Source organism: Cetorhinus maximus, chromosome 14, assembly GCF_964194155.1.
Source record: "Cetorhinus maximus chromosome 14, sCetMax3.hap1.1, whole genome shotgun sequence".
Taxonomy (NCBI): domain Eukaryota; kingdom Metazoa; phylum Chordata; class Chondrichthyes; order Lamniformes; family Cetorhinidae; genus Cetorhinus; species Cetorhinus maximus.
Window position 1 is genome coordinate 45,692,874 of NC_135892.1, and position 15,400 is coordinate 45,708,273.

A 15,400-nucleotide genomic window follows, 5' to 3' on the forward strand; every position below is an offset into this window, starting at 1 on the left:
TGCAGATGTAGTTGTCCAGGACACTTGAAGCGTCACAGATTTCCAACATCCCACAGGTGAAGCACTTCACCCCAGCAACTGCCATTTCTAGAACTATTTAATAAATTAATTTAAATCTAATAACTGCTTATTGACGCCTTATTAACTATACATTCCCTAGGGCTAGATTTCCAATATAAATGCTAAATTCTAAGAACAGTAATCCCCTGATTCTGGTCTAGATACCCTCTACTTATTAATTAAGTGATTAATTTATTTGGTTTAATTAGTTTAACAACGTTTTAGTTTCAAATTCGGTGTAGATTCTCTACCAGCCAATCAGGTCACAGATTTACCGTGACGCCACTTTTAATTTTTTTTTTTAAGACCCGAGGTCCACGAATCCCCGAGGTAAGGTTTTTATACTCACCTCTCTGGAACTCCGCTCTCTGACTCTGCTCCCTGGAACTAGGCCACGAATCCCTGAGGTAAGGTTTTTATACTCACCTCTCTGGAACTCCGCCCTCCGACTCTGCTCCCTGGAACCAGGCCACGAATCCCCGAGGTAAGGTTTTTATACTCACCTCTCTGGAACTCCGCCCTCTGACTCTACTCCCTGGATCATGGACTCTGTAAGCTGTTTGGCAGGTGTGCCTACGAAAGCGAGGAAGGACTATTAGTGCATGGCAGTGGCCTGTGAAACAGGACACATCACTCACAGCATGGTTGTCTGGTGGATGTTGCACTGTTGGATCCTCACTTGGTAGAGCATAAACCTCACTGTCAGCACAGGGCCGGTCCGGATCGTGGCCGGCCAGCTGGAAGGCTGTTTTCAAAGTCCGTGAGGACCTTGATTTCAGGCATTCTGCCATCAGTTTGAATCTCTCTCTGTGTGTCAGCTCGTCCTGCATAGATAGAGATGGAGAAAGAGTAAGCAGGATGCCCGCCAGGCCAGGTGATAAGTATGCCGGGCCTGTGTAGGTGGTGAGTTCCCATGGATGGGATGAGGACAATGACGGTGTGTGTAAGAGAGTGAATAGTGATGTCCCTTGAACTGACAGTGAGTGAGGGCCCTGTGGATGTGTGATGGGTTTGTGAGTGTGAGAGTTGAGAGTGATGAGAAGAGTGACTAACCCTGGCAGAATGGAGATCATCATTCATCCTCTTGCTGCATTGGATGGCTGTCCTCTTCTGAAGGGCATTGGCACTGACCACCGCTGCCACTGCCTCCCAAGCTGGATTGGTCATGTTGCTGCCCATCCTGTGGCCGGAGCAGGGTTACAGGGCATCCTGGTGGGCCTCCACGGCATCCAGCAGTTGCTCAAAGGGCCCATTATCGAAGCGGGGGGGTTGCGGTCTTTTTTCCTTTGGTTGCTATGTCTTTCGTACAGCAGTGGTGAGCTGGAAACAATGAGCACTGTGCCTGTGACTGGACTTTAAACATGGTGCCTGGTGTGATGCGGCGGCGGAGTGATGGCTGGTGGGCAAATGGGAGCCCGCCCGCCATTGAAACAGCATGTGTCCTGGGAGTGCATAAATAATGAGGTGGGTTTGGGATGATATGGCGTGAAAACCCGCCATTGTGGCTGATGGGTAAAATGTTGTTTTACCCGCCCGCTACTGCACTTAGTGCAAATCTGGGAAAATTCTGCCCATTAAAACAGCACCATATCATCCCTCATCAAATGAGAAAACAAAGAGCTGTGCAAACTTTTAAATCTGGAATGAGGAGGTTATCTGAAGGTATTCTACAAACTCGACTTTCTCGCTTTCTTTTCAATTATACGCCGCCTCATTCAACTACGGGTTCAATGCTGCCTGAATTATTGATGAAACGGCGCCTACATACAAGGCTAAGTTTGGTGTTTCTAAACTTAGAGCGGAAGGTAGAGAAGAATCAGAGTAATCAAAAATTGAATCACAATTCTCATAGCAAAGGTCGCAGATTCACTGTAGGTGATACAGTTTTCATGCAGAATTTTGGAAGTGGACCCTGTTGAGTTCCTGGAACAATTGTCTCAGACACTGGCCCTTTATCCTTCCAGGTGGAAGTGGAAGACTGAATTGTTCGAAAACATGAGGATCATCTTTAGAATAGAGAGACTTCCCAATCACCAGTTATTCCACCTGTGATTAATGCTGAACCATTAATCTGTGAGGTAATGGATCGACCTAGAATAGACATGCCCGATGTCTTTGTAGAGTTGCCAAACCTTGAACTGCCACTTTCTAATGATGTATTTGGTGCTGCAGTTCCTGATCATGTCGATGCTGTGGAAGAACCTCAAGTGGTAGAGATTTGTACTCTAACCGAATAAGGAAAACACCTCAGAGACTTAATCTTTAATCACCTGAGTTGTATATAGGTATATGTTGTTGGATAGTCCAATGTTCTCAGTTAATAGAAACTGTAAAAAAAACACTAAAGGGGGTGGAAATGTAGTAACTGAAGGTATAGCCTCTCCTACAATGATCAGGGATCACGTGATTGCTCTTGGAGGCTCTGACCAATGGGTCATAAGTGTGGGTAATCCAGGGGGTGAGGAGTCTTGTCAAGGACCTGGTTCAAGCATATAGCATCTCTGTAATAAAGTTCATCTGTTTCTTGTTGAAACCTGTCCAGTACATCAAGTCATTACAACGTGATACAGCCAGTGAGTATAGCCGGCTGGAAAAGAAGTGAATGCACAGCCAGTGAGTACAGTTTGTTCTCGTCATTTTCTAGTCATAATCTTACTAATTTGATTCTGACTCATGTTTGGTTTACTTGGAGGAAGAATGGACAGAACAATTCATTACAAAAATAGCCATAATAGTCAAAAAAAGATTTTTTATCTGTTTATTCTGTTTTATGGCATAGCTTTGATTAGTACAATTAAAACATCATGTAAATGTAAGCTTTGTTTACATTTGTACAAGTTACACAGTATGATTTGATCAATCTCATAGGAGCTGACGGATTTAACATGTGAATTGGCCTTTAGTTGAGGAAATATCAGTTTTCACAATTTACGTGGAATTTCACATGTATAAAAATATTATGCAAGTGTGAAAACGTGTTTCAATAGCTTTAACCATTTGAAGCCCAAAACTAAATGCAGAATAAATAGAATATCACAAAAATAGAATGTGAATGAGTGCACTATTGTACTTTCACCCATGAGAATGTACTTGACCACACTCCACTGAATCTTTTATACTTACAAATAAAACAGTAACCCACTACTATCAGTGCAATAGCGCATAAGTTAAATAATCATTTGTAAGTCCTACACTGTAGGCAAAAAAGGATTTTACATGTCTACTTACAAATACAATGAATACTGTTAATCAGTTGATGGCCTTCATTATTTGCAGGCAGTACCAGCTGACTGGAAGTCCACTGCCTCTTAGTGCTTCAATAAGCTGTACCGCTTGACCAAGACAGTTAAGTACCATATTTTGGTGAAGTCATTCTCAAGTCTTAAACATCTGTTTCAACGTAGGATGATTGCTGGTCCTCCACAGCATTATTTTTTTTTCCAGAATAGATTTTAGCTTGGTATGTTTTACAGATATCCTGCAGCAACAACGAGTAATCCTCCTTCCACTGTTTGAATTTCTCTGAGGTTAAGTGTGGACTTTCCAAGAGTTGGTTAATTATGGCCAAGTCTGCTTCTTTGGACTAGATAATGGAGAGTAAAGAAAAAAAAACCTCAGCCATAATTACTATGATCTAGACAACCATGTTTAACTACCGTAAAATAAAAATACTGCTACACTACCGGGTCCTGTATGTGTGTGTTCCTCTTCATATATTCACTAAATGTAAACGTGCTTGATCTGTGGATTTTCTCACGCTCAAATAAAATTTAATTCCTGATGAGGGCAAGACTGTCAAGGCATTTCAGAGCAGCTTGGTGAGTAATATGAATGAAGGGCTGAGCCTATTGACTACCTCTTAGATTTTAGCTGGTTACTGTATTCTCATTAGAGCTTCTCTACATAAAAGATTTCAGTTTGGAAGTACGTCAGTCCTCACATATAAGTCAGTAGTGGAAAGGTAAATCCTGCAGAAGAGACAACCTTTTGCAAATGGACAACTAATTTATAAAACCCATCCACTTGTTCATTATAGATTGTGAAGTTCAATGTCAAATGAGTAGATGAAGACAATCAGCATCATGTCTTTAACTTTTATTGATCTGGACTAGGAAGAAAAATTGGCTGTGGCTGGCTTAGAAGTTACTGGAACATCTATACAGAATTTCACAGTTTTTGACTCAGTTATTAGGGTATGAGACTCCAAGTTTCATTTACCTTGAAACCTGCAGGAGGCAGGGCTCTAGCAAGGAAATAGTGGCAGGTCTCTGACATTAGATTTATCTCAAATCTTTAATGTAACAAAAGGTCCCAAAGCATTTCACAGGAGCGTTATAAATCAAACAATTTTGAGCCACATAAGGAGAGTTTTGTCAGGTGACCATAGTCATAGAGATATGTTTTAAGGAGAACCTTAAAGGAGGAAAGCAAAGCAGAGAGATGGAGAGATGTAAGGAGAGTATTTCAGAGCTTGGGGCCTAGGCAACTGAAAGCATGGCCACCAATGGTGCAGTGATTAAAATCGGGGGTGCACTAGAGGTCAGAATTAGAGGCATGCAGATATCTTGGAGGGTTGTGGGACTGGAGGAGATTAGAAAGCCAGGGAGGGGTTTGAAAACAAAGATGAGAATTTTAAAATCAAGACATTGCTTGACAGGAAACCAATGTAGATTAGTGAGCACAGGGGTGATAGGGAAACAGGACTTGCTGTGCATAAAGACATGTGCAGCTGAGTTCTGGACGACTTCAAATTTTTAAATGGCAGAATCTGGGAAACCAGCCGAGTGAGTTGGAATTTAAAGGTAACGAAGGCACGTTTGAGGGTTTCAGAGTAGGTGAGCTGAGACGGGATGAAGTCGGGTGATGTTATGGAGATAGAAATAGGAATCTTAGTGATGGCATGAATATGTGGACAGAAACTCATCTTGGGATTAATTGTGACATCAAGTTTGTGAACAGACTGACTTAACCTCAGACTGTTGCCAGGGAGAGGGATAAAGTTGGTAGCTGGTGAACAGAGTGTGGACTGAAAACAATGACTTCAGACTTTCCATTATTTATATGGAGGAAATTTCTGCTCATGCAGTACTGGATGTTAGATAAGAAGTCTGATCATTTAGCAACAATGGAGTCATTGAGAAATGTGGTGGTGAGGTTGAATCTGATATCGTCAGGATGTATGTGTAAACTAATGTTGTGCTTTTGGATGATGGTGCCAAAGGGCAGCATGTTGTTGAGAAATAGGTGGGGGTGGGGGGGAGGGGAGGCGCGCCCAAGATTAGATCCTTGGGGGACACCAGATTTACATGTGGCAGCAGGAAGAGCAGCCATTACAAGTGATTCTTTGGCTATGGTCAGATAGATAGGAATGAAACCAGGTGAGAGCAGTCCCTCCCAGTTGGATGACAGCCTTTGGAATAGGATGGTGTGGTCAAATATGTCAAAGGCTGCAAATGGGTCGAGAGGACGAGAAGGGAAAGTTTACCTTTGTCACAATCACATAGGATGTCATTTGTGACTTTAATAAGTGCTGTTTCAGTACTGTGGCATGGGGATTCAAACATGGAATTCCAGGAAAGATGGGAATGGACTTTGGAGGTGATAACACTGAAGGACTTTGGAAAGGAAAGGGAAGTTGGAGATGGGAATGGTAGCTTGAAAGGACGGTGGAGTCAATAGTTGATTTTTTTGAGATGATGGCAGATTTAAATGAAGGTCAATATCTGAAGACCGAAAACCATTTACAATATTGGCTATCGTGGAGTTCAGGAGGTTAAGTTGGTTGATCGGCTGTTTAGTGGGAATAGGATTGAGGGAGGAGGTGGGTCACGTGGATAAGATGAGCTCAGAGAAGGCATGACGGAACTAAGAAAGAAACTAGAGAAATATGCAAGTTCAGTGTTAGGGCAGTGTGGAGCATTTGGGGAAGTTTGGCCACGTGGGTTAAAGGAAAGGAAAGACATGGCAGGGGCAGATGGTTGGATGGTCTCAATCCTGGTAGCAAAAGTGTATGAGCTCCCCACACTGTTGGAGGCAGGGTGACGGTACAGAGGAGAAAGTTTTAACAAGATGGTTTGCAGTAGAGAAAAGCAGCTGGGAGTTGTCTTTGCATTCTAGGATGATCCCAGATTAGTGAGTAGTTTTAACAGATGAGAGCTGGAGTCGATAATGTTTTAAGTGGTCCAACCAGATCTGGTGGTGAATGGTTGAACCAGTTATCTGCCATATCCTTTCAAGTCTGCGTCCCTTGGACTTAAGGGAGCAGAGATGAGGGCTGTACTAGCGGGAATGATCAGGGTGAAAGAGAGTAATGGTTTTATTGGGAACTAGGACATCAAAAGTGGAGGTGAGGGTGTTTTTGAGTAAATCAATAGCTGCAAAAGCGAGGTGAACCGAGGGCCAAAGATGAAGTTGAGATTTTGAAAGTGCAGTTGTAAATTAATTGAGGGATAGTTTTTTCCAAGGGCAGGAGGAAGTAGGGTTGGGGTGTGGAAGGGGGATGTGGGCAGTGAATGAAACAGGGATGTGGTCAGAGATGGCCTTTCCTGTAATTGATATGATGGGACTAGCAAGACCATGTGAGGTGGCAAGATCAAGGAGGTGGCATTGAATACGGATTGGGGAGTCTATATGAAAGTAGAGATTTAGGAAGGATAAGAGGACAATGAACTCAGAGGAGAGCGAGCATGATGAGTTAAGATGAAGTTTGAAATCACCAAGGATGAGAAATCATTTAGTGCAGAGGCTGAGGGAGGAATGCAGTGAAGAAATCTCAGTGATAAATGTTTTATTACACTTGGGAGAGTGGTACAGAACAATGGGTTTGAAAGGGAGATGAGGGGTTGAAACAAGGCGAGATGCTTGAATAGGTAAATAAGGAAGGTGTAGCCAAGCGGAGAGGCTTCATTAAGGGGGAAGGTATAATCACTCCTTAGCCAGGTTCACTTTAAAGACAGTTGGAAAATACCCACTGTGTTGCATTGGAATGCCATTGTGTATAACCTTGTCATCAGATGGCAATAGAAGCAACAAATCACTTAGCCCGAAATTAAGACCACCCTATTTTCTATTTAACTACATAGGCTACATGGAAAATAAAACAACTTGAAATAAGAATTGGGGAAAAGATAACACTGATGGAAACACTGTCAGAAACTTGTTGGGGACTTCCTTGCTTAGCGTTTTTTAATGAGGGCTAGAATGGTCTAAAAGGGTGTACCAGTTTCTCCCTATTCTTGGTATGAAACAAATATTGACCAGTTAAACACACTGAATGCATACTATCTAATGCTAAATGTAGAATTGTTTCTGTTCATTATTTGCTATTTTAGAATTCCAGGTTTTTTTTTAATGAATATATACGAGTATGTTCTTCTATTCAAAATGAGTGGGGCTCCCAAGCACGTCTCCATATGTAATTAATGTATAGCATAAAAATTCAGTGGAACTGATGATAAAAATCTCAGATAGTGGACCAAAATGCTTAAAACTATGCATTAACAAAACTGAGAAAAACATATGGACATGATGCCTTGTTAGTTAGATGCTGCATCTATACAATTCCAAGGAATAGAGTTATTTCAGAATTCGGATTTAAAATTAATTGACGCTGGTGCAGTGTCCAACATTAGATGTGATTCCGTGATTGGACAACATTTGCTAAATGATTCTCAATGCGCTAAGAATTACGTTGACAACCAATTTAAGATTGCCAGTCAGGCTCGCAATGTGGCACATTTCTGTGTACTGCAAACTACATAGATTAATACACAGGGCCCTGTTCTTTGCAGACAGAGTACATAGATTGTGCCTGTTTCAGCTAAACAAAATAAGTGACAGTCATTGGCTGACTCAATCCTCAGGGCAATGCCTTGACAAATCAGAGTCAAGCTGTCTGGTTAAAATTTCAAACAATGCTTGGCAGTTAACTGTCAGTCACCATCAGTGGTGCATTCTCCATGGCAACTCCACTTGCCAACCAATTAGCACTCTCTTCACATACAGTATAAATTGTTGTTTCCACCCTTATTTTGGTATTATTGTGTGTGTCTTGATGAGTGCAAGATGAAAAGCTTAGTATGTTGTTTCAGCAATACTGAAGTTCTGTACTACCAAACGATTATTTCGATCACAGTTTGTCAAAACACGAAAATCTGCCACACTTTACTGAAGAATTCACTTTGAAATCTTCAAGGTGGATCTAGATTAGGTTACAGGAAAAAATGAATGTCTTACTGATTATGTCCGATTGCTCCATTTTTCAACAACTCATCAATTTAGCTAATTATGGAGTGCTAATAGAAGCAATTATGTTTTATCAACAAATCCAAAAAGAAAGCTAATATATACATACCTTCAAAGTACTGTTCAAAGCTCTAAATTTGTGCAATTTTTCATTGACAACAGGATTATTGCTGCGTTTTACAAAGGATCTCCTGTAATCCTTTCTTGATGAAGGCCGGCGTTTTCCAATAGGTGAAAGACTGGCTTGCTCTAAGGATTTGTACAATTGTTCCATTTCATCAGTATGTTGTGGTTGTTCTGAAAGACAAACAGTGAAGCAAATGGGTTCCTCAGCTTCATTAATCATTGCACAGATGCACATTTAAATTGATACAGACAGTTAATTAAAAGAATTCATGAAAGAGTTCACTATAATAAAACAAATTAATTGAATGTATTTGAAATGATCTTAAATGTTACACTAGATGGCACAAAAGATTAAAAGGAATATTTGCTTATGGTTGTGGGTCCTTGCTTTGAATTCTGCCCCCACAAAACGGATGAATAACATCTTATTTATTTCTGGAGCCTGATAATGGTTCTTTATGAAACCATAGAATCATATAGCACCGAAGGAGGCCATTCAAACCATCTTGCTTATGCTGGCTCTTTGAAAGAGCCATTAAATTGGTCCCACTCTCCGGCTCTTTCCCAATAGCCCTCAAATATTTCCTTTTCAAGTATTTATCCAGTTCCCCTTTAAAAGTTACTATTGAATCTTTGCCCGCTATCATTTCAGATGGTACATTCAATATCAGTTTGGCATGGCCTACTGTGCTCCCAATGAATGGGAGTTCATCACACAAAACATGCCACTAATTGGCAAATTTCCCTTCAGAGAAGTGTATTGTACATGAAATGGAATTATTATGTTGGTACAAGTAGAGGGCTGTTTTTCCTAAAGTTTGCAATCAATGGACATAGTTGGAGCAATGTAAAAGCAGTTCTGAAATGCATCTAGCCACTACTATTTGTGAGCGTAAAGTACTCAGTACTAAAACTGTCTCTAAAAGGCAGGCACTTTGGCTTGGCAGCAAATTTGAAAGTGCATCCTTGTCAAAATTCAAAATTCCCAAAACCTTTTTTTCTTGTTTAAATATATAAGTGGTGCACTAATTTTAAAGTTTCAATTTGGAGTGGCAGCAGGATGGAATATTAATAAATTATGAGCCTACATAAAATCTTAATAAGACCTCAGTTAAAATACTGTTTGTCAGACTGGGCTCCACACTACAGGATGGATAGACGAATTAGAGAGTGTATAAATCAAATTCACTGGAATGAGTACTAAGCTAGACTTGAAAAACTGACTTTTTTGCATTAGAACACAGATATGGAATGATATAATAGAAATATTTAAAATTATGCAGGAATGGGACAAGGTAAATGGAAGTAAACAGTTTTCAGAAGTTAAGAATAGATAAAGATTAAATCTAAGAGATTTAAAATAGTTAGAAGAGAAATTTCTTTATAAGAGAACTGAGGGGCTCTGGAATTCACTTTGAGCACTAGTGGTTGAGACAGAAACTATGATCTCAACATTAATCCCCTCTTATGACAGGCTGGGGTGGGGCAGAGTTAAACTGTCAAATACTCAAAATGAGACCCTAACCTGGTGGCAGACATTATTAGCGTATTTAAATCTGACTTCCACAGGGCCATTGTGAGCTTGATTTGAAATGCTGCTGTAGAGTGGGTTTCTTGGTGGCAGGAAACCAGCAGTGAAAGTGAAGTGGGAGCTGCTGGCTCCACAAATAAAAGCTGCCTTAGGCACTCTTTGTTGGTCAGGAGGCACAGGAGTGCTTCCGTTTAGACCCCTGAAAGAAGCCTTTGGCCTCCCATGTGCCGATTGTGGACTTTCTCCCTTCCCCTCCCCCTCCACCCCACAACTCCAATCTTCTCTCTTCCACTGCAATGGCTGACCTTCCCTCAGTCATTTGTTGAGATCACCTCCAAAGATCCCCAACTGTGACCTGCCACTGGTTCCTCCTCCTGGCCACCGGCCAGGCTTCAATTTGACCACTTGCCAGGGCAGTAAATGGATCCTTGCAGGTTTCTGTGCCTTCCTATAAATACCAGGGCCAATGTCAACAGTCAAGATTAGATTGGACGGGTGAATAAAGAAAAGGAAATAAAGGGACATGGCAACAGGATGTGTCAAAGCAGATTGGTTGGGCCAAATGGCCACTTTCTGTGTTGTAACTTTCATGTATTTCTATGTAAATAGAGCACAGGCTTGAAGGAGTTGGGTCTCCATTTGTATGATGCTTCCTTGTGATCTTTAATTATGTAGTACTGAACATATCATTCCCTTCTGAATCCAACATCTTTGGTGCCTGCTGTACTGCGGAGGATTTTGGGCTGCTTCTTGCACTTTGATGATGTATTCTTCCTGCAGTTTGTTTCTGGTTCCAAGTTTATTTCTGTTCTGTAAGAAGTAGCTTTCATTATCTGCAACTTCCTCCCTCCACATAATTATGCACATAAAACAAGAGGCGTGAGACACCAAGGGAGACAAGAGATTGCAGAGTTTATCAAAAGAGCCCCAGTAGAGGGCAGTATAAGGCAGCAAACTGGAACTTGGAACTTCTTTTGCCTCTGAATTCAAACAGCAGCGAATCAAACACCGGGCACACTGAATTGAAATTATGTACCCATGTGATTTGCATTATTCAACCAGCTGTATAGAATAATACAGCAAAGACCATGGTGCCTATGCAGGTTCTTTCAAAGAGCTATCCAATCGGTCCCATTCCTCATAGTATTGCAAACGCTTCCCCTTCAAGTGCTTACCCAATTCCCTTTTGAAAGTTATTTTTCAAAATGTATGCTTCCACCACCCTTTCTGGCAATGCAACACTGATCAGAACTAGTTGCTGGTGCCAAACTAGTGTATTAGATATGTTTAGCAAAACTTGCTGACTCTGTATTCTATGGGCAAGATTTTTCAGATGACGGGGTTTCTTGCTCTGCAACCAAACAAAAAAACTGGTGGGGAATGCATCCTCGTCGATGTTGGCTGCACCTGATTTGGGACAAAGTCCCACCTCAGAGAGCTGCCAGCCAATCTGATTGGCCAGCAGCTCTGTAGTGCCAGCAGTGCCACCGATGGAGGGGGGTTGGGGGTCATATTGGATAGTCCAGGAGGGGACATACCTTGGAGGGGGTTGCCCCAATCAGGAAGGGGGGCCAGTGCTGAAGGTGCCCCCACCCCCACCCCATTTAATGCCCGAAGCCTGAACAGGCTAACCTGCTGGCCTTCACCCCTTTCCACCCCATCTCTGACCTCCTCCAAATTGCAGCCATGTGGGAAAGGCATCAATTGGGTGGTGGGTGGATAGGCCATCCTAGGCCTCATCCACCTCCTGTAAAATTTCTGACAGGTTGGGGGCAGACAGGTAGACAGCAGTAAGGCCACCCAGTGAATTTTACGGTCACCCCGCCTACAAGCCTGCCGGCAGGGGCCCATAAAATCCTGCCTTAATTCTCTATCGATAAAGCACAGGATCCCACATGGTTTATTAACTGCATTATTAGCCTGATTTGCCACCTTGAAGGATTTGTTGTAATGCATTCTAGGGCTCTCTCTTCTTGCAACTCCTTTCAAATTGTACTATTTAGTATCTGTAGTATCTTCTCATTCTTCCTACCAAAATGTATCGCTTCAATCCTTTTTGCATTGCTACTTCCACCAGTCTGTCAATGTCCTCTTGAAGCCTACTGCTATCTTCATTACTCTTTATCACACTTCCAAGATTCCTGTCATCAGCAAATTTTGAAATTGTGCCCTGCACCCACAATTCAACTCATTAATGTTCAACACCAGCAATGATCCTAGTCCCGAGAGCTGGAGTATCCCACTGTATTCCTCTCAAACAGCATTTCACCACAACGTTCTATTTTCTAACCCTTAACCAATTTTGTATTCATGTTGTGACACTCCCTTATATCCGAAAATAGGATTCAAATTTACAAACAGCTCAGGATGGGATTCGAGCTTCTGCTTTCAGGATCATTAGCCCAAGCCTCCAGGTTACCAGTATCATCCCGAAACCACCATTCCTGAAATTTATACATTATGTCCCCGCGTTAAGCCATTTTGATTTAAAATCACACAATTTTTTGGGCTGATATTCCTGATTTACGTCTCCAGATTTGTCATTGTCCTGTGCCATTGTTCTGCATTGTTTCGCTTCGCCATTTCATTTTGCGTCACCATTTCGCATTGGTTTGATGTCGGGTCCTGTGACCCCATCGGTGCCATTCTGTATCAAGTGCAAGGAGAAGTGTTTGAATGTACTCGAAGGAATCGCAATTTGTTTTCAAAGATCTAAAGCAAAGTTCTCAACAAAGAATATCCAAATCAACAGATTCTTTTTGCAAGGAAGAAGTTGAAGCCAGGGCTGCTGATTTCTGGGAAGAAAAGGTCCATTTCTGACTGCAAGTTGATTTTAATTTCGGAGCCACAGGTGTGCCTGCTGTGGAGCTTTACATCGGGTGAGGCAGGGAAGCCATTTTAAAGTCTTTGAGAGAGGGGTACAGCATTTGCCACTGTACAGTACACAGGTAAGATTGCTTTCCATGTCTCAGGGCTTGTTTGGGTGAAAAATACATGGTGCAGTACCTACCCCTTCAGGAAACTGACTGCAATTTTCTGATTAATTTTGGAGCCCCAAGATTGGCTCTGCAGCAGGTAAGGCCATTTTAAAGCCGGTGAGAAAGCAATTTGCATCTCTCAAGCCAACATGCCCATCATTGAGGCGCTAATCACACAAAGCCACCTCCACTGAAATGCTTTAGGGCTGTCCTCAAAGCATCCCTGAGAGGTCAAACATCTCCACTACCCGATGGTGACCAACCAAAACGGGAGAAGGTTAATTCAGGAAGGTGCCAAACACAGAGACTCTTTATCAGGAACATGGAGAGGTGAAGTCAAGCAGAGAGAGTGAAAAGCCTCCAAATAACTCATCTAACTGACCCTTCAAGCAACACCTGACCCACATATACAGTAGCTAAGTCTGCAGATTACACATTGGACTGATCAGCCATCTCAGAACTCATCGGAGCAGAGTGGACACAAGTCATTCCCAAATCCAAGAAACTGCCTAAGAAGAAAGGCTGGTTATTTAATTTGAACTTATACAGTATTTCTTTTATATTTAGTGATTGATTTTAACAAGTTATTTCAGCTAGGAACACACAGTGCTGCACATGCAGCATTTCAATTTGCACATTGGTTTTCATGGGTGAGAAGGAACCTAACTCCAGTTTTAACACTGATTCCTATGGGAACCTATGACTCATTTAAAGTTGTTTCACTTAAAGTTGTGATTTTAAGGAACGTAATTACATCTTGAGGTGAGGACTTCCTGTATCATTTATTGCTTCTCCTCGTTTCTCTCTTCAAGTAAAACATCACATTTCTCTGTGTTAAGTTGCATCTGTCAGAAAATTAGCAAACGTAGCCTGGGAGCTGAGTTCATACAGTGCATTCAGGACAATTTCTTAGAGCAGTACATTCTAGTGCCAACCAGGGAGCAGGCCATTTTAGACCTGGTAATGTGCAAAAAGACAGGATTAATTAACAACTTCATATTAAAGCAGCCTCTAGACAACAGTGATCATAACATGATAGCCTGAAACTGAATGTGAAATTCTGAGAAACGTAGGTCTATGACCAGTGTCTTAAACTTAAATAAAGGCAATTACAAGGGCATGAAGACAGAGCTAGCTAAAGTGAATTGAGAAAATTGGTTAAAAGGTAGGACAGTAGACGAGCAGTGGCAGGTATTTCATAACTTTCAGCAAAAATATATTCAATTCAGGGAAAAAAATTATGAGAGGGATGCACCATGCATGGAGAACTAAGAAAATTAAGGATAGTATCAAGAAAAATCATACCACTAATCTTTGTAATATTGCAAGTCAGAAGATTGAGCAGATTTTAGAAACGAGCAAAGAATGACTAAAATAATAAGGAAGGAGAAATTAGAATATGACAGGAAGCTAGCTAGAAATATAAAAACAGATAGCAAGAGTTTCTACAAGTATTTAACTCGGAAAAAAGTAACAAAAGTGAGCGTTGGCCCCTTAGAGGTTGAGAATGGGGAATTAATAATGGGAAACAAGGAAATGGCGAAGCATTGGGCAGGTATTTTGTGTCTGTCTTCACTGTGGAAGGCACAAAAAAATCCCAAGAATACTTGAAAAATCAAGAGGTGAAAGGGAGGAACTTAAAACAATCACAATCATTAGGGAAAAGGTAAAAGTAAAATTATTAGAACTAAAGGCTGACAAGGCCCCTGGGCCTGATGACCTGCATTCTTGGGTCTTAAATAAAGTGGCTGCAGACATAGTAGATGCATTGGCTGTGATCTTCCAAAACCCCATGACTCTGGAAAGGTCCCAGCAGATTGGAAAATCACAAATGTGACACCAACATTCAAGAAAGGAGGGAGACAGAAAACAGGAAACTACAGGCCAGTTAGCGGAAAATGCTAGAATACATTATTAAGGAGGTAATAGCTAGACACTTAAAAAAATTATAACAAAAATCAGGCAGAGTTAACATGATTTTGTGAAAGGAAAATCGTGTTTGATTAATTTATTAGAGTTCTTTGAGGAATTAACAAGCAGGGTGGGCAAAGGGGAACATGTAAATGTGGCTTGTTTGGATTTCAAAAAGGCATTCGATAAGGTACCAAAGGTTATTACACAAAATTAGAGGTCATGGTTAGGTGGTAACATATTAGCATGGATAGAGGATTGGCTTGTTAACAGGAAGCAGAGAGCAGGATAAATGGCTCATTTTCCAGTTGCACACTATAACTAGTGGAGTGTTGCAGAGATCAGTGCTGGGACCACAATTATTTACAATCTATATTCATGATTTGGAAGAAGGGCCCGAATGTGTAGTTGCTAAACTTGCTGATCATGCAAAGATAGGTAAGAAAGTTAATTACGAGGAGGACATAAAGAGTCTACCAAGGGAATTTTTGACTTGGCAAAAAATTGGCAGATGGAGTATAATGTGGGAAAATGTAACTTGTTCACTTTG

At 41.4% G+C, this 15,400-nt stretch overlaps 1 protein-coding gene across 1 annotated transcript in view; it reads right to left on the reverse strand.

Annotated features, from left to right (window-relative positions):
- Positions 1-2,804: 2,804 nt before the first annotated feature.
- LOC144690058 (connector enhancer of kinase suppressor of ras 3-like) overlaps positions 2,805-15,400 on the reverse strand; it is a 340,571-nt gene continuing 327,975 nt past the window's right edge. The window contains exons 21-22 of the mRNA XM_078557565.1: positions 8,414-8,601; positions 2,805-3,643 (exon numbers count right to left, since the gene is read on the reverse strand). Coding sequence (XP_078413691.1) covers positions 3,443-3,643; positions 8,414-8,601 — 389 coding nt within the window. The 3' untranslated portion in view covers positions 2,805-3,442. The remainder of the gene's footprint in view (positions 3,644-8,413; positions 8,602-15,400) is intronic.